Source organism: Hylobates moloch, unplaced genomic scaffold (genome assembly GCF_009828535.3).
Source record: "Hylobates moloch isolate HMO894 unplaced genomic scaffold, HMol_V3 SCAFFOLD_6, whole genome shotgun sequence".
Classification (NCBI taxonomy): domain Eukaryota; kingdom Metazoa; phylum Chordata; class Mammalia; order Primates; family Hylobatidae; genus Hylobates; species Hylobates moloch.
Genome location: NW_026652281.1, coordinates 76,532,815 through 76,559,936, shown reverse-complemented (window position 1 = coordinate 76,559,936; position 27,122 = coordinate 76,532,815). Strand labels below are relative to the sequence as shown.

At 39.9% G+C, this 27,122-nt stretch overlaps 1 protein-coding gene across 6 annotated transcripts in view; it reads right to left on the bottom strand.

Moving 5' to 3' along the window:
• The window catches only part of TNRC6A (trinucleotide repeat containing adaptor 6A), a 213,661-nt gene that overhangs the window by 30,558 nt on the left and 155,981 nt on the right, over positions 1-27,122 (bottom strand). For 5 of the 6 annotated variants that reach the window (XM_058440833.1, XM_058440835.1, XM_058440834.1 and 2 more), the window contains exons 5-8: positions 18,030-18,488; positions 3,562-6,147; positions 1,745-1,921; positions 679-854 (exon numbers count right to left, since the gene is read on the bottom strand). In XM_058440833.1, the coding sequence (XP_058296816.1) occupies positions 679-854; positions 1,745-1,921; positions 3,562-6,147; positions 18,030-18,488 (3,398 nt within the window). The remainder of the gene's footprint in view (positions 1-678; positions 855-1,744; positions 1,922-3,561; positions 6,148-18,029; positions 18,489-27,122) is intronic. The other variant, XM_058440837.1, reaches the window with a different exon arrangement.

The following is a 27,122-nucleotide window of genomic DNA, read 5'->3' as shown; positions in this document are numbered from 1 at the left end:
CAGTGCTCTAAATCAGTGCTTCCCAAACCTGGCTCTGCATCAGAGACATTTGGGGAGTTTCTTTAGGATAAGAAACTTGGTCCAATTTCCAAAACTTCAGTAGACCTGAGGTACAGGAAGCTGCACTTTTAACAAATGTCATGGGATTTCGATGTACAGCCAGCTTTAGGAATATGATTTGTCCACACATAAAAGCAAAACCAAGCTCAGATCATTCCTAGGGATTTTTGTCACAGGACCTTTGGGGATGGGATAGGGACAAACATGACAGGTGAATAAGGAGGATGGTGACTCTGGGTAAGGGGGTGGCGGGGGACTCCAGGTGAGAAAGTGAAATGGGAGATGAACTGGCAGTGGGATGGAAAGAGTCAACATGGAGATTTGCCCTCCTCTTCATCCTCACCACTGCAGGCACCACCCTAGGATGAGGGGTTGTCCCAGGCAGCACTGGTAGAGGGGGAGGAAGAGAGAAATCCCAAGCTGTAGCAGTGGGGAGAAAGGAAGTTCCTGTGGTCTTATGTTTCTCTAGGTGGCTGCCCATACAAGTGGCTATACCTAAGGTGGGGGCTGCCTGGACTGTACTGACTGCCAGAAACGGGCAGGTGAAAAGTTAATTTTCTGTGGGTAAACTACCTTTGGAATTTAAAGTTTCAAGGGCTTTGCCCTTGAAATGTTTACCTTCGATGACATTTTCTTTGTATATGGTGGCCAATTTAAAGATGAGTTAAGCTCTTGAGATGAATTACTATTCCACATTCCAATCTCTACATCCTCTTCCTCTTCCCAGCCAGTGGGGCGATTTCCAGGCAATGGCATATCATCACCACACCAGCCATCTTGCATAGATTTTGGCCCTGATTGTGGATTTGTGATATAAAGAGAAACATACTTTAATAAAAGAATTCCTTCTGGAGAATAAGCATATATTAAAAATTAGGTAGAGAACCTAAGAAAACACACACGCACACACTTATTTCCCTTCCTGCATCTGCACAGAAGGAATGTATGTTTTATACTGAGCTAAACGTTCCATGAAAAGTAATATATTCTTATTTAAAAATTTAATAAAACTCCTCCATGCCTTTAACAAATCATAGTTCTTGAACATGGACAATGGTAGCACTCGTTTGTACCCACTTAATAATCTGCAGAGTGATGCACAGGACAAAGAAGATGAATGAAATTTGAAAGAATTTTTGTATATATTTTTAGGGAGAATGGCCAGAGAGTATTCAAAGTCATAAGCAGAAAGCATCTTATCTTCACACATGGCCCTGGGATTCCTATAGGGTATCTGGTACACAACCTATGGGATAATGACAATGTTAATTTCAATCTTGGGTCTTTTCTGAACTATGCTAATTGTCTGTAACTTTCAGGGAATCCATCTGACAGTCTGAATATGTGTCTTCATGGCTATACTAGTTAGCCTCTCAGGCTGGATGGCATGAAAGTTGCTAGTAGACTCTTCCTAGATAACCTAATTTAGTAAAATATAATTTAGATTTGATGAAGTATATGCAAATTAATAGTTACAGTTCTAAGAAATATGAGGAGAGGAAAATTCAGAAAGAGAATAAACCACATTACAAAATCAAAGAGCAAAATACTGAACATCATCTATCATGTCATATTATATGAATATATTATAAATAACATAGAAACCTTATCTAATTATTTAATTATAGTCAGTGAGTGATCGCCACTGCTACACAACAGCTACCAGGCATTATCAATAACTTACCAGATTTGCTTAATGCTTGTGGACCAACAGAGCTGGAGCCCCACGTGGATGTGCTGGATGCCGCAGCAATGGGTTCCCCCCAGCTGGGACCACTGTCTATGGGCTTACCCCATGCTGAAGTACCATTATCCACAGTTGTGGCTGGAGTAGAAGGCTCCCCCCAGGGCTCACCCCAGCCTTTAGAAAGTGTGGGAAAAGAAGTCATCAGCATAGAAGGTAAGGAGGTGCAGTGGAATAAGGGACAATAAAGAAAACTTAGGGACCAAGGATGAAGAACCTGTTTATGTACTGAATAATGATACTGTGATAGGCAAAAAGATGGCATCTGTTTTATGTTAAAAAAAAAAAAGACAAACTATTTCCCATTAATATAACTATAAAGTGAGAATTTTTAAAACTTTTTTCATAATTACCCTCTAGGCCTAGAGCTGATTTTTGCATAGTTATGGAAAACCACTCTCCTTTGAGCATCAATTTAATTCTTGAAAAAGTCAAGTCATTCTAAACCAAACCTTGTAAATTGGAGCAGGTGATAAGCTGGGTGACAGTGTATGTATAACATTTGTACCAGCTGGGTACAGTGGCTGATGCCTGTAATCCCAGTACTTTGGGAGGCTGAGGCGGGTGGATCACCTGAGGTCGGGATTTTGAGACCAGCCTGGGCAACATGGCAAAACCTGGTCTCTACTAAAAATACAAAGATTAGCTGGGCGTGGTGGGGCACACCTGTAGTCCCAGCTACTCAGGAGGCTGAAAGAGGAGAATTGCTTGAACCCAGGAGGTGGAGGCTGCAGTGAGCTGAGATCACGCCACTGCACTCCAGCCTGGGTGACGGAGCAAGACTCCGTCTCCAAAAACTGTGCCACAAGTGTACCCCTTCCACGCCACCTACACTGGAAAAACAATTTACTACCCAGCTAACAATAATGGGTCACCTACTTTTTACATATGCTGAACAATGCTTATTTTAAAATCTGAAGTATTAGGCTGAGGTTGTCCAAAGCAAAAAAAAAAAAAAAAGCCATAAACGTTTCATTAAAAAATCAAAGCCAACAGGCTTCATCTTAGATACATACTTCTTCCTTTTAAGAATCAAACCTAAATTAATACAACAAACTATACTTAGACTAAAAAAAAAAAAAAAAATTAAGTGCCAAAAAGTTAGCTCGTGAAAGCACTCCCATATCCACTTCCAATGAGACTATTAAGTCAATAAAACTTTTATTAACAAAGACAATGTAGCCAATCACACTTAACGAAAATGTTGTCGGGATAATTTGCAGAGATAGGAATTAGTTCATTATTAGAGAGGAAAGTAAGGATATACTAGAAAGGTATTGTCAAATGTTTTAAATGCACAAACATATATACTGTATCTAAGTAGAGTTGGATTTCTCACCTAATTAAAAAAAAATCCCTTCTAAAGCCAAATATACAACCTAATGTTTACAGAGTACTGTATTTATGAGATACTTGTTTTATTTCTGGAGATATTTTAGTCAAATAATAAAACCACAAGGTAAGGCCTAACTCAAAAACAACTTGGAGAAGTGTACAGCATTCCCACTTGACCGCCTTTGTCCAATTCGCCTTCTGTTGCATTTCTAATAGAGAATGAAGTGTGCAGGACTCAAACAACACTGCCAAAAGTGGAGCTCTGTTCTCTGGTGGTAAACATTACCCCTATAATTTTCTTCAAGCTGCTTCTGGATTGCAGTAAGAACAGCCTTTGTATGCATATCCAAGCACTTTGTTATACAAATCTTATAATAACAGTAAGTTAAAACAAGGCTTGATTTCATAAAATAGGAACTTACCAGAGCCACTGCTTGCCTCTTTGTTTGAGATGGCACTTGCAGGCGTTAGCAGCTGATGTACCTGTGCTTGCTGGTCTGAACGGCTGTTGCCATTTGGGACGTTTTTGTTCCACATGTTCACATTTTTGTAGTTGTATTTGCTTGGATCTCCCCAAGCTGAAGTTCCATCATCAATCTCCATTTTGCGACGTATAGATTCTGGGGATGGTTCCTCCCAGCCTGTGGGTTCTTCTTCTTTTGCTGGGGCTGGTATAGGTCCCCCCAGCCAGCCTGTACCAGGAGGTTTGCCTGTAGCTGGTGGGATTCCCCAAGATCCAACAATGTCTTGTTGCTTGTTCCAGTCTGGAGAACTGACTGGCTTTGACGAATCTCCCCAACCTAGAGACTGATTAGACTTTGGAGGGTCTCCCCATCCCTGGGAAGGAGTAGGTTTAGAAGATTCATCCCATCCTGATGAATTATTTGGATTTATGTTGTTTCCCCAAGTAAAAGAACTAGTTTTACCAAGTTCGTTCCAACCGGAAACGGACCTGTCACTATCACTACCTCCTGAGCTGGATTTCTTATTGGCCTCACCCCAATGGTTACTCCTTGAAGTTTCTCCCCAGTTATCACTGGCAGAAACAGACCACCCTTGGCTTGATTTTTGTCCATCACCCCATCCCTGTTTGTTCTTTTGCGAGTCATTCCATGCAGCCTTCTCCTCTTTGCAATTCCCCCACTGATTGCTCTTGACCATTCCTGTAGCAGCAGAATCATCTTCCCACCCTCCCTGGCAGTTTGAGCCTTTGGAATCTCCCCACCTCAGAGCAGGTTTGGGATCGCCCCACCCTGATACAGATGAGGTATCATTACTATTAGGGCTAGTCTTATCTATACATGCCCCTGAGTTAAAAGTCTGTGTTGCAGAGCTTCCCCAGGCCTCTGTCCCATTGTCAGTCTTTCGTTCCCCTCTAGGTGATGTTTCTGTATCCCAGGCAGTATTCTGCTTAATAGGAGTCTGTCCCCAACCAGAGTTGGACAGGACACGTGGATCTAAGTCAGTTCTGTTTACAATGCTTTGGAGTAACGTGTGCTGATCAATTTTTCTTCTGTCTCTACTCTGACTTTCCCCAGTTCCTTTTTCCTCAAGGCGTCCAGTGCTTTCTGTACTACCATCGCTCTCTACTGTACCTCCTGTTTTGGCCCACACACTGCTTTGCTCATTTGTCTGAGATGTGGCAGAACCCTGATCCTCTTCCTCAGTAGATTTCCATCCATTTGTAAACGTCTTACCATTGCCATTTGCACTGTCATTGGAATGCTGATTGCTAGGCAGTTTGTTCCACTCAACGCTGGGTAAATTAGTGCCAGTGTTTTGTGCAGGGGTTCCCCATCCTCTTCGACTTCCTCCAGAATTTGCGCCATTTCCACTTCCCCATGATGTACTCTGGGAGTTTGCTGCACCAGATTCCCACACACCACCTCCTTTGTTTGTGTTAACTTGAAAGTTAGTGCCCATAGGACCATTTACGCCAGGCTGCATTAGAGTTGCATTCACAGTGTCACCATTAGCTTGGCCATTAGGGCCTGAACATTTGTCTCCAGAGTAATTAGAACCATAGGCACCCCATGTAGTACCATAAGAGCCTCCACTTTTTGACTCTCCATTGCTAAGGTGAGAAAGGGAAGTGCCATTCATACCTGATGGAGCCTGCATCTGAGGATGATTCATTGTGCTCACACGCCAGGCCCCTGTATTACTACTAGGCAGCTCATTATTCTGCACTGAACCGGAGTTTGGTAAACTAGAGGTCATAAAGTTAGTAGTGTTATTTGGTCCAGTCATTTCAGTGGTAATATTTTGAGGTTGACCACTGAATGAAACCTTCTGTGTACCACTTACTTCAGATTCACAAGTTTCCTGAAGGCTTCCCCAGGTACCATGGGTAGAACCACCACTCACTTTAGAGTTAATACTCTGATTGTTAGGCATCTGGCCTATAGTACTGCACTGAATATTAATGCCAGAACTACCACACCCTACAGGCCCTTTTAGGGCAAGTCCATTGTTCTCTAATACTGGCCAGGCACCATGGTTGCTAGCTGAATTCAAAGTGCTTGGATTTAACCCTCCATTTGATGAAGAACTTACAGTGCCCCAAGCATTCATTCTATTGTTGCTACTTTCAGATTTGCTTTCAGGAGCATCCACAGAGACCTGACATGTGCTTATTATGGCTCCATGGGAAAAACCCCATGGCCCAGTACTGCTTCCGTGGCCCACATTATTGCTGCTGCTACCAACTACAAACTTGTTTTGGGAACCAAGTCCAGTGCTATTCCGAAGGCCATCTTTTTCACCACCTGTGTTCCCTGAAGCCATGATAGTGATGTTTTTTTCTGATTCAGAACTGGAGGCAGAATCAGCATCCATACATTCTGAAGCCAACTCCGGATCACTGCCAGGGACTGAGGGCCATGCTTCTTTATCCGACAAGTCACTTACAACAGCATTCTTACAGTTTGTGCTAGAATCACTTGTAGAAGACACAGGTCCCCGCTGGGGATTTTCATAATGGGATCCTGAAGTACTGTGGTTTATATCTAGGATAAAGGAGAAGTACAACTATTTATAAAGTGTTAGGCCATTTCAAAATGATACTAAAATCTAAGAAAAATGACGAATATGTTATAAATATATGTGGCTCCTCAATTCAACAAGCTATGATCCTTGGCAGAATGGTGACAAGGGCACTGGTTATCTTCTAGCCACCAACTTTCCATGTTCAACTGATACTATCCTAAGATCCTAGAGGACATAACAGCCCCTTGATAAATACTTGCTGAATGAATACATTGTTAACATATCGGTAAACAAAAGAATTTTGGGCCAGGTGTGGTGGCTCACGCCTGTAATCCCAGCACTTTGGAAGGCTGAGGTGGGCGGATCACGAGGTCAGGAGATCGAGAACATCCTGGCTAACACGGTGAAACCCCGTCTCTACTAAAAATACAAAAAATTAGCCGGGCATGGTGGCAGGCGCCTGTAGTCCCAGCTACTTGGGAGGCTGAGGCAGGAGAATGGCGTGAACCCGGGAGGCAGAGCTTGCAGTGAGCGGAGATAGTGCCACTGCATTCCCGCCTGGGCGACAGAGCGAGACTCTGTCTCAAAAAAAAAATAAAAAAAAAAAAAAAAAAAAAAAGAATTTTGGAGTCAAGAAGGTCTAGGAGGCAGCTACACGTTAGGATAATGGAACAACCCAGGCATAGAAGGCTGACACGGAAAGATGGGTAAGGAGAGGTGAACAGCCAAAATTTGATAAAATGTATCAGAAATATTTTTCCACCTTCTGTTTTCTAGTATAGCTTTTCCACATAACTGTTTTGGGTATTGTAACAAGTTTATAAAAATTTCTAAGAATGGTAAGATTTGAAAGCTTTTATCATTACATTCCATTTCATTAGTGTCCATATTCAACCTGAAATATTACACCCAAGTAATAGTATTTTCAGTTCAACTTCCTCTCATAAAATTTTCTTAATTTACCTTCCTAACCACATTTATATAAAAGAACTGAAAAGTAATGGTTAATTATGTTGAAGATCATAGAATTATTATGATCTCAAAAAATCAACTGCTGACACTGGAGACGTTTAATGATCAGTCATACAATCCTATAATCTTGGACTTCCTGCTATGTATTACTATTTAGTTAATTTACCACAGGTAGGGCAGTTCTAGTGCTTCTGAATAGTTCCCCAGATTCTTAACTCTCACTTAGTTTAAGGATCTGGTAGGTAGACATTCCTCAGGGGCATTAACCTGCATAAGCCACGTGCATTTTGACTGTCTTGAGGAGGTACATTATATTGCAGTTTTCTACTAGAGTACCAATCAGAATCACATGTAGTGCTTTTAAATATACATGTTCAAGGCAATGTCCCAGACCTAATGAGCCAACCTTCAGGGGTTGTAGGCCTAGGAGATAAACAGAAGTCACTATTAAGGTGATTTGCTAAAATGGAAAATCAGATTCAATTTGCATCATTTTCTCTCAAGCACAATCATTAAGAAGCAAAAGATGATGAGCTGGAAAGAGTCTGGAAAAGTGACTGGAAAGAAACTGGAAATTATATAAATTCATCAAATAATATACTTTAAAGTTCCATAGGTGACTTTAATTTCCACTCCCTGTTTAAGAATCATTTCTTTAATGATTCCTAAAGCTGCCAAAGAAGATTTGCCATCTTTCAGTGCCCATGAGGAGAACTTCTCATGAAATAACGGGTAACAACAAGTCAGTCTCATTGGGTGTAAGCAAACCAACACACTAACATCTGCACTGGCACCAACAACAAATGTTTGGCATTCAGTACCATGTCTGACAACTTTGTGCGCACTTTTATCACTGAATCCTTAGAGCCACACTAGAGGATAGGTATTACCTTCACTTGCAGATGACAAAACTGAGGTTCACAGGTTAATTTATGGAAAATTAAGTGAGAAAGGCAGGATTCATCAGAATCTTTCATAAAGCAAGGTGCCTAAGAATGTAGATAGGACTCTAGAAACACCAAGATTCAAGTCTGGACTCTGTATGACCAAATCTGCAAAATCGGAATATAAACAATACTTCTTAACCTGGTTCTTTTGTTAATTGTATCATCATATGTAAAGCATTAAGCTCAGTGCTGGCTGCAAATAAGTGCCTCGTTAGGGTCAATTTGATGTAGTGATTAACAGCATAGATTGGGTAGCCAGAATGCTTGGGTTTAAGAGGCACTCTACCATTTACTAGCTGTGTGACCACGGCAAGATCCTCAATCTCTGTGCCTAGTTTCATCTCTAAAGTAGAAACAGTGTTAGTACCAGACCGGACGCAGTGGCTTATGCCTGTAATCCCAGCACTTTGGGAGGCCAAGGTGGGGGGATCACGAGGTCTGGAGTTCGAGACCTTCCTGGCCAACATGGTGAAACCCTGTCTCTACTAAAAATACAAAAAATGAGCCGGACGTGGTGGCGTGCGCCTGTAGTCCCAGCTACTCAGGAGGCTGAGGCAGAAGTGCTTAAACCGCGAAGGCGGAGGTTGTTGCAGTGAGCCGAGATGGCGCCATTGAATTCCAGCCTGGCGACAGAGCGAGACTCCATCTCAAAAAACAAAAACAACAACAAAAACGAAACAGTATTAGTACCAATCTCACACAACTGTGGTGCAGATTATTAAAAGTACTCTGTACTGGCCAGGCACGGTGGCTCACGCCTGTAATCCCAGCACTTTAGGGGGCCGAGGTGGGAGGATCACGAAGTCAGCAGATTGAGACCATCCTGGCTAACATGGAGAAAGCCCACCTCTACAAAAAATACAAAAAAATTAGCTGGGCATGGTGGTGGGTGCCTGTAGTCCCAGCTACTCGGGAGGCTGAGGCAGAATGGCATGAACCTGGGAAGCAGAGCTTGCAGTGAGCCAAGATCACGCCACTGCACTCCAGCCTGGGCAACAAAGCAAGACTCCGTCTCAAAAAAACAAAACAAAACAACAACAACAACAAAAAAGAACTCTGAACTATATCTGATCCATATTAGGTGCTTAATGAGGGCCATTATTATCATTGATAAATGCATGCTAATGATTATCATCTTTTAGTCCTATCTCCAAAGCATGTTTTTCATTCCACCATGTCTCCCTTATAAAGAACAAAATGAGAAATCATATAACTTCCTTACTTAAAATTTCCACTTAGATACCTGAAGCAGAATCTTCAGATTCCAGATTTACACTCCAACAGAGTGTAAATTGCTCTCCTCCCAAACGGGACAAAAACTGCTTCTTTACAACTTTTCCTCATCTCGCTAAGTTTCCTAAAACCTAGAATTTATCTTTTATTCCTCCCTGTGCACAGCAAATCCAAAATATCTTCAAGTCCAAAATCCATACATCTTTTTTCCAAATCTAAGACAGTCCAGCCCTTGTCACTGTCTTTTCCTGGACTACTACAAATGTATTTCTGCTACCACTATTTGCATGCATAAGTGTGTGTGGCCACTTTCCTAAGGGAGGAGTAAGAACACAAGATTGGCCATCGAAAACAAAACTACCCAAATGGAAAATAAAGAAATGGATCCAGAATTCAAGAGTGAAACACCAGAAGCATTCCCATAATGACAAGAAAAAGACAAAAACACTTGTCATCAATACTATTTGGTCCAGTGTTAGAAGTACTAACTGATAAAATATGACTCAAAAACGAGAAGTAAAAATAATAGAGGCAAAAAAGATCGACATGAAAAAACAATTTCCTTTCTATATGCCAAAAATAATCCAGGAGAAAATGTTGATGGGAAAAGATCTTAATCATTAACAGCCATAACGTAACAGGAATAAAGCTAGCAAAAATATTTAAAGTCATATATGATTATATTTTATTGCTGGCTATAGAAGACACTTGAAAGTAAAGAAACTTGTTCCTGGATATGAAGGTGTAACAATGCTCTAAGTTTAATTCAATTATAAGAAATTTTTAACAAGAGTCTGTAAAATAATTAAAGTGATTTAAAAATTCTGTAAAGCAAATGGGGGAGTAACCCTCTAAAAAATTTCAAAAAGAAGAGGTTGTGAAGAAGGGAATCTGCATTATCAGGAAATAGTTGAACAGCACTGCATTGCCAGAGAGCACTTTGACTGAACAGAAAAAGTAACCCAGAAACAGATCCAAGTATATGTCAAAGATACTATTTCAAGGATTAGCATTTTAAATCAGTAGGGCAAGGGAATATTCGGTACTTGAAAACTTTTTAAAATGAGATAATAAAAAATAATCCCAAATGATTAAAACATTAAAAGTAAAAGATGAAATCATGAAGCTATCAGTGAATAAGTATTTTTATACATAAACCATATGTGGCAGATTTCACTTGTTAATGTTAGAATACATCAAAAGCAAAGCAAAAAAGCAAACGCCTGAATATATTCTGCAAATGAGTTCTATAACCTTTAATGTCAGTGAAAAATGTTCTCAGATTCTGGTCATGACCTGGTTTGGTGGCTAAGTTTGTCTTTTAAAATATTATTAACTAAAATCCCATTTTTAATCTAGAAGCCACTTGATCAAAACCTAAAGATTATTTTAAAAATTGGGTTACCAATGGTGAGTTACAAGGCATTCTGGGTTATAAAAAAGGTTGTAGTTTAGGAAAAAAAAATTCGTTTGGCATTCTAGCTCATGCCTGTAATCCCAGCACTTTGGGAGGCCGAGGCGGGAATACTGGTTGGGTCCAGGAGTGAGACCATCCTGGGCAACCCTGCAACACCCCATCTCTACAAAAAATAAAAAAATCAGCTGGGCATGGTGGCATATACCTGGGGTCCCAGCTCCTTGAGAGGCTGAGGCAGAAGGATCACTTGAGCCTGGGAGGTTGAGGCTGTAGTGAGTTGTGATTGCGCCACTGCACTCAGCCTAGGAGACAGAGCTAGAGTCTCTCTCAAAATGAATAAATAAACAAATAAAAATCAATAAAAGGTGTTGGCTGGGCACAGTGGCTCACTCCTATAATCTCAGCACTTTGAGAGGCCGAGGCGGGAGGATCAACTGAGGTCAAGAGCCTGGGGCCAGCCTGGCCAACGGTGAAACACCATCTCTACTAAAAATACAAAAATTAGCTGGGTGTGGCGGCAGGCCCCGATAATCCCAGCTACTCAGGAGGCTGAGGAAGGAGAATCACTTGAACCCAGGAGGTGGAAGTTGCAGTGAGTTGAGATCGCACCACTGCACTCCAGCCTGGGCATTATGTAAGAGCGAAACTCCATCTCAAAACAACAACAACAAAAACAAAATGTGTTGCAGGGGATGGGAAAAGACGCTATTAAAACTGAAAGGATAAAAAGAACAGGACTCCTCAGGTATCATAACTAATATGTTTCAGAGTCAGAGATTATTTCAGATTTGGAAGAAGTCAAAATAATTTGTTTCACTTATAGACACACCAAGACCCAGTGCTGTAAATGATCTGGAAGATAAACATAGAGGAACATCATTAAGTAGAGTATTATCACTCAGCTTGTCCAGGAAATAATGAGAAATAGTAAATCTCTGTGCTAGCAGGAAGAAAGGGGGCGGCTGAGTTTTACTGAGTGTAATGCAAAATGTTTATACACTACAATGTTGTAAGCAAACTTAAGATTTGGAAGGTTGCACATTATTTACAAATATTTGAAATCCAAAGCATCATTAACATCCTACTTTCATACAAAATGCCCATCGGAGAAGTGTGATCACGTACAGTACCACACTCAAAAAAGAAAAAAATAATTGTACATAATAGAACATCCAAAAAAGATCAAAGAGGTTATGTGGGGGCTGAACGAAGACTGGTGATAATTCTAGCGACATAAAAAAACAGCATCAGCTGGGCGTAGTGGCTCATGCCTATAATCCCAGCACTTTGGGAGGCTGAGGTGGACAGATCACCTGAGGTCAGGAGTTCGAGACCAGCCTGGCCAACATAGTGAAACCCCATCTCTACTAAAAATACAAAAATTAGCTGGGCATGGTGTGGACGCTTGTAATCTCAGCTACTCAGGAGGCTGAAGCAGGAGAATTGCTTGAACCCAGGAGGCGGAGGTTGCAGTGAGCTGAGATCGTGCCACTGCACTCCAGCCTGGGCGACTGAGCGAGACTGTTTCAAAAAAAAGAAAGAAAGAAAAAAGAAAAGAAACAGCATCACTTATTCAGGAAGAATTTAGATCTACGGACCTTCAAATATTTTTCTTTTAAATATACAGCATCTAACAAATCAAACAGTTAAATATTTATTTTCTGTCTTAAAGACTTTCAATTTTGCCAGAAAGGGAAGAGCTTCAAAAGTAAATAATATTTATGTTTTACAATGTTTCCAAGGAGTATGAGAGAGATGGTACCATTGGGAATACGAGAGAACCTTAGATGTACAATTTTAAATCACCGTTTTTTGTTTTTTTTTTTTCAGATGGAGTCTCGCTCTGTCGCCCAGGCTGGAGTGCAGTGGTGCGATCTCGGCTCCTGTGAGCTCCGCCTCCCGGGTTCCCTGCCTCAGCCTCCCAAGTAGCTGGGACTACAGGCGCCCGCCACCACGCCTGGCTAATTTTGTTTTTGTATTTTTAGTAGAGACGGGGTTTCACCCTGTTAGCCAGGATGGTCTCGATCTCCTGACCTCGTGATCTGCCCACCTCACCCTCCCAAAGTACTGGGATCACAGGCATGAGCCACCACGCCCGGCCTCAAATCACTCTTACGTGCAAAATTCAAAATGTCTCATCTGGTTATTCTTGCCTTTGGTTCAGGGGTTGGCAAACTTGCTCTATACAGGTCCGGTTAAACATTTTAGGCCTTGCGAGCCAGATGGTCTGTGAAAACTATTTAACTTTGCCATTGTAGCTTGAAAGCAGCCCACAGACGATATGTAAATGAATGGGTGTGGGTACCTCCCAATAAAGCTGGACTAAAATAGGCCCAGATCTCTGTTCCAGAATAAAGAAGACAAATGCAATATCAAAACCAAATGCAATGCATGAATCATGACTGGCTTCCGGTTTGAGAGATGGGGTGAAAGTGGTAGGGAGATGGATATAAAAGACATCCATCCTTGGGGATGTTGCTCTAGACCAGATGGTGGACACCTCAACCAGGGCAACTGGTGGCAGTATCAAGCGGAGACGGGAAAAGTGCGAGGTATTTAAGAGTTAAAACTGGCCGGGTGTGGTGGCTCACGCCTGTAATCCCAGCACTTTGGGAGGCCGAGGCAGGCGGATCACAAGGTCAGGAGATGGAGACCATCCTGGCTAACACGGTGAAACCCCATCTCAACTAAAAATACAAAAAATTAGCCGGGCGTGGTGGCGGGCACCTGTAGTCCCAGCTACTCGGGAGGCTGAGACAGGAGAATGGTGTGAACCCGGGAAGCAGAGCTTGCAGTGAGCCAAGATCGTGCCACTGCACTCCAGCCTGGGCAACAGCGAGACTCCATCTCAAAAAAAAAAAAGAGAGTTAAAATCAGCAGAGTACAGTAATCCACTGGCCTGTGAGACATACAGGAGAGGGAAAAGTAAAGCATGATTTCAAGGTTTCTAGATGGGTGACTGGATGAATGGGGGCGGCAACTATTTGAGCAAAGGAACGCAGAAGGAGGAAGTGGTACAGGGGCAACACAAAGAGTTCAAGTTTGGACATACTGAGTTTTGAGGGGCCCAACGTCAGCTGAAGACTTTCAGAAGAGGACCTAAAATGTGGGGAGATCTGAAACAAAGCCTTGGGAGGGAAAAAAAAGGTTTGCATTTGACATTCAGAAGATCAGTGACTTCGCAATAGAGTTATTTTAGTCAAGCGAGCAGAAGCCAGATTATGAGAGACTGATGTAATATATTAAAGACTGCAAGTACAGACTATTCCGTCAATAACACTGAAAGGGGGGAGGGAGAAATTCTGTAATAGCCTCAAAAGAGTATGGGGATTTTGCTGGGTGTGCTGGCTCATGCCTGTAATCCCAGCAATTTGGGAGGCCAAGGCAGGCAGATAGCTTGAGCTCAGGAGTTCAAGACCGGCCTGGGCAACATGGCAAAACCCCATCTCTACAAAACACAAAAATTAGCCAGGCGTGGTGGTGAACGCCTGTAGTCCCAGCTACTCAGGGAGACTCACTGAGGTGGGAGGATTACTTGAGCTGGGAGGTTGAGGCTGTAGTGAGCCGTGTTCATGCCATTGCACTCCAGCCTGGGTGACAAAGTGAGACCCTGTCTCCTCCAAAAAAAAAAAAAAAAAAAAAAAAAGAGTATGGAGGCTTAACAAAATTTTTTTTAAGGAGAGAGAAGATCTGAGTTTGTTTATCGTCCAAGGGGAAGGTGCAAGTTGCAAGCAAGTAGTAGAAGTTGCAAGACAGCAAGGATGTACACCGTGCTAAAAGCCCAATGCAAGAGCACAGATGGATGGGGATGGATAGCATTTTAACCTTTAAACATCTCCAGAAACTTTAATGTTAACACTTTTGGTTAAAACATCCCAATTATTGATCATTCACCATTATGCCTCAAATGTCTTTTTCTTTAAAAAAATAACTATTTCAAACATAGAAAAGGCCATAGAAGAGTAATATAAAATACACCCATACACCTTAAGAAATACATTACTAATATGGCAGGAAAAACTCGTAGGTATTCTCTCTTTCCTTCCCCAGTGGGTATACCAGTGGTAATCACTCACGTAAATCTTTGTATCTTACTACATTTGAATTCATCCCCTAAGCAATACATAGTGTTCTATATGCTTTACATTTTATATAAACGCTAACATACTGTGAACAAACAAGCAGGCAATACATTCTTGGGACAACTAGCAAAAATGTGGATAGAAACTATTAGAAGACGTTGTTGTTCTTTTACTTACGAGTGATAATGGTATTGTGGTTGTATAGGAGACTACGCTTATTCTTAGGATAATTACCTGTGGAAGTATTAAAGTTGAAGTGTCATAATGTTTGCATACTTACTTTTAAGTAGTTCAACAACAATGTGCACATGCATGCATATATGAGAGAGAGAAAGAGGTGTATCAAGTCAAGATGGGACAATGTTAACCACTACCAGTTTTGGGTGGAGGGTATATGAGTGTTCACTACATTAGTCTTCTTAACTTTTCTGTATGGATCATGTCAGGTGGATAAAAAATAGGATAGAACACTTTGGCCTATAAGAACGATATTGCTCCTGTTGAGCCTAGTGGTCCTCCCAAGGCCTTCACTTTCATTACATGGTTTGTGGGCCCCCATATTCAAGAGTTATTTCACCCCTTTGGGGTCTAAGTGGTCATCTGCAAAAAAGAGGTCTCAAGTCTCAATTTAAACCATCAGTAAGTGTCTGAGGCACAGCCCTAAACTGGCAGCCCAGGGCTGGTCTGCAGAGTTGTCTAGTTTGACTAGCACAGGATTCTAAAAAAATTAAAAATGAGAATGTAAAAAAGCCAAATACAAATAGATCAAACAAAACAAAACAAAAAACCAAGCCAACATTATGTTCCCCCAATTCTGAACTACATGTAGTTCACAACAAAGAATGTTTGTGTTTCTGGGCTACTGTGCACGCTGTTCATACTATCTAGTACCTTGTTCTTCACTGGCCTCTAGGCTACTTCCTAATCTGTAAAATGAAAATGATACTATCTACTCTGTAAAAGAAGTATTAAATGAGTTAGTAGTGTGTGGGCACAGTAAGCACCCCATAAGGATTAGCCACTGTATCGTTATTAATATTAATAACTTGGTAGGAGCTGGATATACCTAACTCATAAGAGGCCTTCACTGACTCTCCTGGTCTATTTTGCAAGCTAAAGTTTCTATTACCAATCCTAGTAACACCTAGAAAGATGTTTTAATGTAAATATGTAAAATATGCTGTTAAGTGGGGATTCATATATTTTTTAAGAGACAGAAGTACAAATCTGGCTCTTCTTTGGAATGCCTTGGCTTCATCATCTGCATTTTGTAGTTGTTTTTTGAGACTGAATCCAGGCTTCAGTCAGATTGCTGCACCCTCCTCACTTCCACCTTAGCCTCCACATCAATGCAGTCCACCCTGGTAAAATTCTTTTAGAAATAGGCACGATGTTTTTCCTTCTCAGCCTCTTTTTGAAGACTTCTTCCTATGCCCACATCTGAGGCCTTCTTCTCATCTGAACCCACACCTGTAACACTTTTGATATTTTTGACTCATAGTTATTTTTGAGAAGCAAGATTCTTACACTCCTGTTGTTTCCATTCCAAAAACAGGTTCCTTTCATTTCCCCAAGTGAAAAGGCATATTTGACATATTTTCTAAATATACTACCCCACTTCACTGTTTTGTTCAGTACCATTCCACCTTGCTTAGCTCACAGCAGGTACTCCATCATTTGTTGTATAACTAACCTCTCCCAAAGTTTTTAATCGCATTTTTCATTATGCTGATGACCAGTACATTTGCTTCCAATCTGACTTCCCACATGAACTTCAAATGACTAACTGCCTACTACTTGGCATTAAATCTAGTATGTCTAAACCAAACTCTTCTTGAAAAGTACAGGTCCTTCTATAAGAGTTATTAGGAAGATAATTTATTTGGCACCTAGATATCAGGCATTAAGCTAGTTCCTTTAATAACATGCCATGTAATTAAGTCAACATAGCAACCTTATAGGTTTACTGTTTTAAAGATTAGCAAAGAAGGTCAGATGTGTTATGTGGCCAAGCTCACACAGGTAATAAGGTGCTGGGAAATTAGGGAGTAAATATTAGCTCAGGACAATGACTTAAATTTGTATCCTTTCCAACTTAACGACTTAAATTTGTATCCTTTTCCAATGTGCCTATGCTAGAAAACTCACATTTGTGTCCTCTGCCTCATTACCAATCATATCCTGTATGTTGCCAAAGCACAGCATGGTGGTTACAAGCATAGCTTTGAAGTCAGACAGATCTTGATGTGAGTCCAGGATCTGCTACTTATTCACTGTAAAATACCATAATATATCACAATGTACAGAGTAGTTCTTGGTATATAAAAGAGAGCACAGGTGTAGAAAGTGAGTGACTACCTGGGACAGTTAGGAAAGACTGCTCAGGCACATGGAGCAATTAAGCAACCTGCCCAAGGTCACACACACTGGAATATGGGCGTGCCAGGATGTAAGGCCCCAGTCTATCCGATTCTAGACTTCCTTCTTTATCAGTATGCTATACTGCCTCTAGAAGTGTGTTCTTGTATGGGTACCTTGATTCCCCCTCAACCCTAGCACCTAATTCTCTATCTGGCTTGTGGTAAAGCTTTAAAATAGTTGGATAAATGAATGGATGGACAGACTAACAGACCATCAAAACTTTCCAGAACATGTTGAAACACACTGGGCTTTGAGAAAACTTGTAATCACATATTAGATTTATTTTCTGCCTCACAATCACTACCAAGCTCAGAGAAGCCACTCTGAGGCAAATAACTGAATGCATTTCCTCTGTTTGAATATAATTTCCATGAGTGCCAGTCTTTTTGTGGCATGTGGTAACTGAATGAGCTTGGGCAAGTTATTTAATGTCTTGGTGTGTCAGCTGCCTCTGCTGAAAGTGGAGGTAAGAACTCAGTCTCACAACGTTGTTGAAGATTAAATGCAATAATATGTATAACTGCTCAGCACATGGCCTGGGGGGAAGGGTGCTCCATTTTACCTATAGTCTTATAGTCAACTTTAGTTATAAGCTCCTTATTAAAATGGGCAGAACCTGAAGGGAGAATCAGTAATTAATCATTTTAAAGTAGGTAACTTACAGGAAATATTCTAAGGTTCCCCATGCATAACTCCCTATAAAGAACTCTTATATTAAAGCCCAGATACTGATGAATACAAATACATCACCAAAAAGCTACGAATTTATCAACTTGCTATACAGCTAATGATGATAAGGTGTGAGTCTCGTAAGAAATGCCTTCTCTCACCTGACTGGTTTTTGCTGTTCTGCACCTCTCCGTTATTTTGTGGCTGTTGATTTGTTAAAGCACTGCTTTCTGACTGGCTGTTTAACACTTTAACAGCAGATCCAAGGTTTGCTGCTATAACAGGAAAATGCTGACCCCTCTTTAGAAGCTGTTTGTGTTCCTGGTGGCGAAATCGTGGAGGTACTTCACGAGGATACCGAGGCAAGGCCTGTGGCTGCTGCTGTGGCTGCTGCTGCGGCTGCGGCTGTGGCGGCTGCTGCTGCGGCTGCTGCTGCGGCTGCTGTGGCTGCTGCTGTTGTTGCTGCTGCTGCTGTGGCTGCTGCTGTGGCTGCTGCTGTGGCTGCTGATTGTTGGCTGTAGCTCGCTTGGCATTATTATTAGTGCTGGTTGCTGTGGAAGTGCCGTTATTAGAGTTGGCAGGCTGAGGCTGGCTTACACTGGGCTTTATCTGTTCTGGCACTAATCCCAACAAAAGAAAAGGGGTGGAAAAGATTAGCCAGTAAAGTGCACCTCCAAAGCAAGCCATCTAAATTCAAAGGCACTTAGAAAAATAATCCTAAAAAAACTAGAAGCTTTCTGTGAGCAGGGATATCCTCATTTACAGGCTCAAATTTTGTTAGGAGATGTCACTGCCAAGAGTCAAATTTCACTTCTGCTAACTACCTATCCAATAAGGGCCCAGGGACCTTTGGCCAAGACAACAACTCATGTTCACTATCTCTTTTCCCACATTACACTCTGGTCAAAGACATCACCATCGGATCATTACAAAACCAGGGAACTCGCAATGACTCAAAGAACAAATGTGGCCAATCAATTTTCAGTAGTCCTAAGAGAATCCTCTATTCCTTGGCAACTGTTCTTATTCTGCCTCATTGTTAATGTGTTTGGTCTCTATTTTTCATCTTTGGAAGACAACACATGAACAACACAAGGTTAGAAAACAACCTGCTGGTTTTCTTACAAAAAGGCTAAGTTAACAATGTCTGTCTTTGCTAAAAATGTAAAATCTGAATCATATAAGATAAACTCAGAACATGGAACTAAAGACAAAGATAACATATCTATGAGATGAATCAAAATGAGATAAATAATCTGGATGCTCTATCTTAAATCTGAAAATAAATCGGAAACTGCAAATAGTGAAATTTTTGACTCATAAAAGAGTGGAAAGAAAGAAATAAAACGGATGGAAATGCCTTAAGCCAGTGTAAGTAAACCCAGTTGGAGAAGTACAGAGATGCATGGTGTATGAGCTTTTGGTGCCAGGTTTCAACTCCAGCCCTGCCTTTACAAGCTTTGTGTCTTTGGGCAAGTTGTATAAACCTGAGCCTGCTGTTTTCTCGGTAAAATGGAGATAGTACCTACACCTTGCAGAGCTATCCTAAGGTTAAATGTCTTCATGTTTATAAAACACAGAACATAAGGCTATATAAACAGTGGCTATTCGTTAATGACTGACACAATACCACCTTATACTTGGGTAGCAGTTGAATGTTTCTATGAAATCTTTTAATGTATCCTCACAGATACCACTGTCAGATAAGTGAAGTGAAACATCCCCATGTTACTGGTGAGGACACTCAGAGAAAAATCTCCATTCAAGGGTTAAGAGCTCCCACCCTGGAATTAAAACAGCCCACCATTCACCATCTGAGTTACCTCTGTGTCTTTCTCCTCTGTAAAGTAGGAACAGTCTTGGTCAAGTGCCCAGTGTGTTGTAACCACTCAGTAAACAGAAGTGAAGTTATTACTGTGTCCAAAAGAAATCTTTATCAAATGCCTACAATATATACGACAATGTCACTAAAGCCTTGGTCACCTGAGTTTACAATAGCTACCAACTTCCTCTTCCCCACTCTCAGCTCTAGCCTCCCTTCACCTAACAAACTGATCTCCCCATTTTCTTCCTTCTCTGAACATCTGGTAAATTTTGTCTGTGTCATTTATACTTTTTTAATATAATATAAGATCTTGTCCTCTTATTTTTTTTCAATGTGACTTCAATTTTTCTAAAGTAATACAAATTGTAGTTCAGGAAGAATTACAGTGAAAAATTACAAACATTCCATCTACTATTTATAATCCTTTCCATTCTTGACGCTCACTGACGAGTCTCTTACTGATAATTGGGGCAAAGTGCTTTCTAGTCCTAATTATGGGTGAAAATTTTGTCTCCCAGACAATATAATGCTTCTAATATGTAACAATAACGTATATTCCTTTGTGTGCCTCATGCAGTAATAAGCAGATACTGGCTATCAAAAACACTTCATGAGGACAATATGGCACTAGAATATTCTAAAGTACCTCTGAAACCTAAGGAAGAAAAAGTACAGGCAGCCCTCCACATCCATGTGTGCCCCACCCACAGATTCAACCAATCGTGGATCAAAAATACTAAGCAAACAAACAAACCAAAAATAAAAATACAAATAAAAACCAATGCAACTATTTACACAGCATTTACATTATATTTAGTATTGTAAGCAGTCTAGAGATGATTCAAAGTATATAGAAGAATGTGTCTAGGTTATATGCAAATACTACACCATTTTATATAAGGGACTTGAACATCCATGAATTTTGGTATCTGTTGGGGGTCCTGGAACCAATGCATCACAGATACCAAGGGACAACTGTATATGTAACATTATAAGGAACATAAAAATGCTGACTCAGCTTTTACATGCTTAGTACTGGACTCAGCGTGGCATTTGGCAACTGAATATCAACTTAAGGTGGCAGCTACCTGCTGCTGTAATACAGGTTTGTTGCCACTTCATTACTTTAAAAATCTAAACATTAAAAAAAAAAAGTGACAATTTTAGGTCCAAACAAGGTGTGTGAGAAAGGAGCGGGAAGATGCTTTTTATTTATCAAAGAACCAGAAGATAACCTATATACAAAAACTGAATGATCTATATGAAGGCATGAACTCAAGTAACTGCTGTACTTCTGATCAGTAAAGTACCACGTGGAATACAAAGCTGAGATAGGTATTCATTTCTGGGGCCAGAAAACTTCATTAAAACCAGTAAAGACATCAAGACAATGTAACTACTGATTATTAAATGAAGCTAATCTGAAGTACAATCTTAGATACAAAATAAGACATAGAAGTAATGAGTGCAGAAGGAGTAAACAGTGAACATAGGTGGGGGTTGCTAGGTAACAAATACCAATACTAACACTGGCTATGGTGTATGTGTAGTTAAAATTTTAAGTTAATTATGTTCATAATCACCCAAACCATTGGAAGGGGGGAAAAAGGAAAATTAGAAAACTTCATCTATTCAATGGACACGGAAAATGGAATTTTAAAAAATTTCAAAGTTCTGGTTAATGCAAACTAGGATGCTAAATAGAAGCCCTCAAATATCTGTCACAATAAATGTGAATGGGTTAAGTTCACTTGTTAAAAGATAAAGCCTCTTAAACTAAGAAAGGAAAAACAAACTTAATATACTTTGCAAAAAGCACTCCTAAAACAAAACAATGCAGCAAGGTTAAAAAAAAAAAGTAGAGAGGAAGATACACAACCAAGAAAGGCTAAGAAAATTAAAATGAAAACAATATTGATAACAGATAAAATAAAATTCAAAGAGAAAAGCATTATAAAGGATAAGACAAATTTCATATTCATAATAAAAGAAACAACTAAAAAGATACGAGCAATTAAGCACTTTTATATGCCAAGCCTCATAATACCAAAACATGTAAAATAAATGGAGACAGAGAAAACTGGAAAAAAGCAAAACCATGTATCTTGAAAACAAGTAACATCTTTTTGACAAATACCCATGAAACAATCATAGGTTAACATGCATGCATGCACGTACACGTGTGCACACACACACACACACATACATACATGCCATACAGCAGCAAAGAAAACATCAATAAATTGCAAAGGCTAGAAATAATACAGTGGCTATTTCTGGATTACAATGCAATCAATGCAGTCACTAAAATGATAAAACTAGCAAATAAAAATCTGCCTTAAATAAATTTCAACTGCATAACACAAATTTTGCAGCTAAAAACAGAAAAGAAAAAGAAGAAAAAAGTACATTTCAAGATGAAGAAGAAATAAACACTAAATTACAGGGTTACCAAGAAAATAATACTGAAAACACTGCATACAGTACATTTTAAGATCCAGCTAAACCAGTGCACAAAAAAAAAATTCATAGCCTTATTTCCAACAAGAACATAATGCATCCAACTCAAGAAGGGGGAAAACACCTGCACACACTAAAGTAAAGGAAATAGAAAGATGGAATTAGTAAATATAAAAGAGAGATCAATAACTTTTAAAGTAAATCTATATAATCCAAGGCATGCTTCTATGAAAAAGAATAGTTAACTTTATTTAAAAAAATGAAAATGGAAAAAAATGACCTTCTGCAATTAATATATTTATGTTCAAGTCTATAAATAGTTTGAAAAGCTGGAGGAGGGAGTAATTTAACACTGACCATAGAAGAGGCAGGAAATCTAAATAGATTAACTAGTTTACATAGAAGAAATAAATTTATGAAAGTGTCCATCAGGATCAGATAATTTCCCTGATGAATACTACCATACTTTTTCTTTTTCACTAGTGTATACTTGTTTTTGGAGACAAGAGTCTCGTTCAGGCTGGAGTGCTGTGGTGCAACCTTGGCTTACTACAACCTCCACCTCCCCGGTTCAAGTGATTCTCATGCCTCAGCCTGAGGAGAAGCTGGAATTACAGGTGTGTGCCACCAGCCCTGGGTAATTTTTCTATTTTTAGTAGAGATGGGTTTTTGCCATTGGCTAGGCTGGTCTCGAACTCCTGATCTCAGGTGATCCTCCTGCCTTGGCCTCCCAAAGTGCTGGGAGCCACTGCACATGACCTTTAATAGTGGTTTTTTTTTTTTTTTAGACAGGGTTTCGCACTTGTTGCCCAGGCTGGAGTGCAATGGCGCGATCTTGGCTCACTGCAACCTCTGTCTGCCTCCCGCAAGACCTTGTTTCAAAAAAAGAAAAAAGAAAAAGAAAAAGAAACATGTATCTCTAAATCTAATCGCATTTAAATTATTGCAGAGCACAGTATAAGATGGAGCACCAACATAACACTGTTACCAACAAGTCAGGCTAAATTTTGGTCATCCCAAACAATGGGAATAAAAACAAGAGATATAAATAGCACTGGGAATGAAAAAGACACAAATTCAAACGTGGAGATTATCAAAAGACAAGAAAATACTATATACAATCTATCCCAGTAAAACAAAACCCAACTAAATTGAACTATGTTGTACAACAGGGGTTGGCAAGTTCTTTCTGTAAAGATGAGAGAGTAAATATTTTGGGCTTTGCAGACCACAGAATCTGTGACAACTACTCAACTCTGCCAGTGTAGCACCAGAGCAGTCATAGACAACAGGTAAATGCAAACAAATAGATGTGACTATATTCCATAACACTGCATATGCAAAAGCAGGCAGTGGGCCAGATTTCACTTGCAGACTGTAGTTTTTCAAACTCTGCTTTATCAAATATAATTTACCAAAATAAGCTTACAGAGGAACAGAAGGTCCTACAGTATAACAGCAGAAACTCTGAAAGGGTCTCCCAAGATTTATCCCTCCAAAACACACCAGGAATACAAAAACAAAAAAGCCAGGCACAGCAGCACACGCCTGTAGTCCTGAGGCAGGAGGATCGCTTGAGCCAAAAAGTTCAAGTCAGGCATGGGCAACGTGGTAAGGCCCCAACTCCTGAATGAACGAATGAATAACACAACACAACACAACACAACACAACACAACACAACACAACACAACACGCACCAGGCTCAGATAACTTTACAGGGGGTGTGTGTGGATGGGTGTGTATCCTCAAGGAACATGTAATATTAATCTTACCTAAACTGTCCCAGGACAAGAAGCATAGGTTCAAAAGACTGGATGGATTCAAATCTCAGCTCTGCAACTTACTAGCTATATGACCATGTGGCAAGGCACTTAACCAAACTGCGTCTGCTGACTCACATCTCAAATGTTTTGATCTCAAGGTCCTTTATACTCTGAAACACTGAGAACTCCAAAAGGTTTCCTTTGTGTGTGTTGCATATACATTTACCATAATAAAAGTTTAAACAAATATTTGAAGTGAGTTAAAAATAAATTCATTACATACGAACATAGATACATTTTAAAAAATTATTGTATTTTCCAAAACAAAATTAGTGAGAAGCATGGCACTGTTTAACATTTCTGTAAGTCTCTCTAACATCTGGCTTAACTGAAGGCAGGTGGATTATCACATATGCGCCTGCATCCAATTTGTTATGATATCCCACACTGTGTCACCTGTGGAAAACTCCACTACATACTCATAATAAAAGTGAAACAGGCAAATAAAGTCTTCCTGTTATTATGAAAATTGATTTGACCTCATGGATCTCATGAAAGAGTTTTGGTGAGCCTCCTAGGGATCCTGTCCTCAGGTAAACTTCGAGAACCACTGCTACAGAATATGCACACACGGGATGCAACTGAATATATGGTTCTGGAGTTCAAAAAAGTTTGGATTAAACATATGGATTTAAGATTCAACATACAGGTGAGAAAAGAGTTGTAGAGGAAGAAATGACAAAACCTAAAGAATGGGTTTAAGCAGCAGACAGAAGGAGGGAAGTAAAGGCAAGAATAAGTCATAACTGCCAGAGTGATGGGAGAGAAACTTCATTTTAGGTAATGGCTTAACTATCTATGTAGTTACTCACGCAGGAATTTCTTCCTCAATTTCTCCCTATTCCCCTGTATCTAGTCAGTCAACAGGCCCAACAGATTACCTCAAATTCAAATGCATCCTGTGTCTCCAACACCACTCAACAATTGATTTAGGCCCTCAACAATTCTCTCACAAAAACCTCCTAATGGGACTGCCAGCCTGGCTCAAGTCTTGATCCCTGCCCCACCCACTTTCACGCATTCCAAAATCTATCATCTACCTGCCCCAAGTTATCTGTATCATAAAACCACTTTTGGAACTCCTTTCTAAACTCCTTGGCACGGCCCCTCTCTACCTTTTTCCAGATTCATATCCTGCTATGTCCACACTCATTGCATTCTCTTCTACCACACCAAATACTTGCAATTCCCCAAAACGTATCACGTTCTTTCATGCTATTTCTTTTGCCCAAAATGCCTTGATACCTTTCTTGCAAATATTTTTGTCCATTTTGCCTAGGAAACAACTAATCTCCCCCACCCCCAGACTGGGCATATCTTAGAAGCATGTTATGACAACCAGATTGCCCTCCTCTATTCTGATGAAACTCTTACAAATCCCTTACAATGCAGTCAATGTGCTCTGCAAGTGCTGCTTTCTTATTTCTCCTTCGCTTTATCACTAGCATTTCCTGAACCAAGCAAAGCAAATGCTGGTTGAATGAATAATCCAGGAATTGCCAAGCATACACAAAGTGACTGGATCTATACAAAACAAGATAGAACAATACTGAGGATTAAACACTGTGGAATATCAACATTCAAGAGGTGGAATAAGGAAGAACCAGTAAAGAAAAGAGAAAGAATGATCAAGAGGAAGAGTAAGAATGATGGTCACTGGTTAGTATGCTGCTGAATGCATCAATAGTTTTAAATAAATCTCTGCTCTAAAAAACACCTACAGCCAGCATGGAGAGAGCAGGACAAGTCCAGCCACTGAGATCATTAATGTGAGAAGCTTCTCTAATTGGCCATGAGACTGCCCTGGTCCATATCAAAAAAGATTTTAATGGAAAAGAGTTTCATTTAGCTAGGATAAAACATAGTTATCTAGTAAAGAGCTCTATTTTTAGGGTTTTTTTTTTTTTTGTCATACTGTGACCCCACCCATCTATTTCGGTTTTAAAGAAATGGGAACAAAATTTTAACTGGTCCACAAATGAACAAGTTAAACTTTTAAGAATGGAAAAATTATCTATTCAAATCATTCACCCTACCTTTTCCTAGTCTGTGTTCCAAATCAGGACTCCCCACTTTGTGAAATAATGAAATGAACCAAGAAGACAAATAAATTAATTTTTGCTAAGCTTTGCTATTCTACAAGCTTTCTTGATATTTCTTATATAAAAACATATCATTCTGTAAGTCTAAAACTGTTTTAAAAAATAGCCTCTTAATTGAAAAAAATAGCAATTGTCTTATATTCACATGAAAACCCAAGAATAGACAATATAACCAAAGTTCTAAATATGCCAAGTTCTAAATTTGTAATACCATTTTAATTAATACTTCCTTAAATGTTTAAAATACTTTATGTCACCTTAATAAATTGATTTCAGAAAATATTTAATGAACTTCACTTTGACTGTCTACAAGTTTAACAGAAAGAATTTAAATGTGGACCAGCCAACAATCAATCTTACCAATCCCCAAAACATCAATTTCCATGCCTTAATACCTCAAGCCCTTACATTATTCCTATCTGTCAAAGTCTACTATTTAACTTTGTATAATAGTTTTCATATTGGCTACATGGTAAATCTTCTAAAATACTGGCAGAAATACAGTACACAAAATGCTGCTTTAACACATGATGTCACTTTAAGAGACTGGAGTCCTAAGTTGACCTCTAGAAAATATAACTTAGTGAACACCTATAAAATATAAAGTGTTTTTTAATACTTCTCTTGGCAAACTTTAAATTTACCTAAAATTACTATTTCTATATGCATTGTTATATAGGAAAACAAAAAACCATCAGGTTAAGCTCTTAGAAGATGGAGTGTACCAATGAAAGCTCTTCAGTTAGAAAATGTTATTCTCAAGTAAGAGCAACAACATAGGATTTTCCTAAGTATCTTTCATTGTAATTAAGAAATTTTTTTTTTTTTTTTTTTGAGGCGGAGTCTCGCTCTGTCCCCCAGGCTAGAGTACAGTGGCACGATCTTGGCTCACTGCAAGCTCCACCTCCCGGGTTCACGCCATTCTGCTGCCTCAGCCTCCCGAGTAGCTGGGACTACAGGCGCTCGCCACCACACCTGGCTAATTTTTTGTGTTTTTAGTAGACACGAGGTTTCACCGTGTTAGCCAGGATGGTCTCAATCTC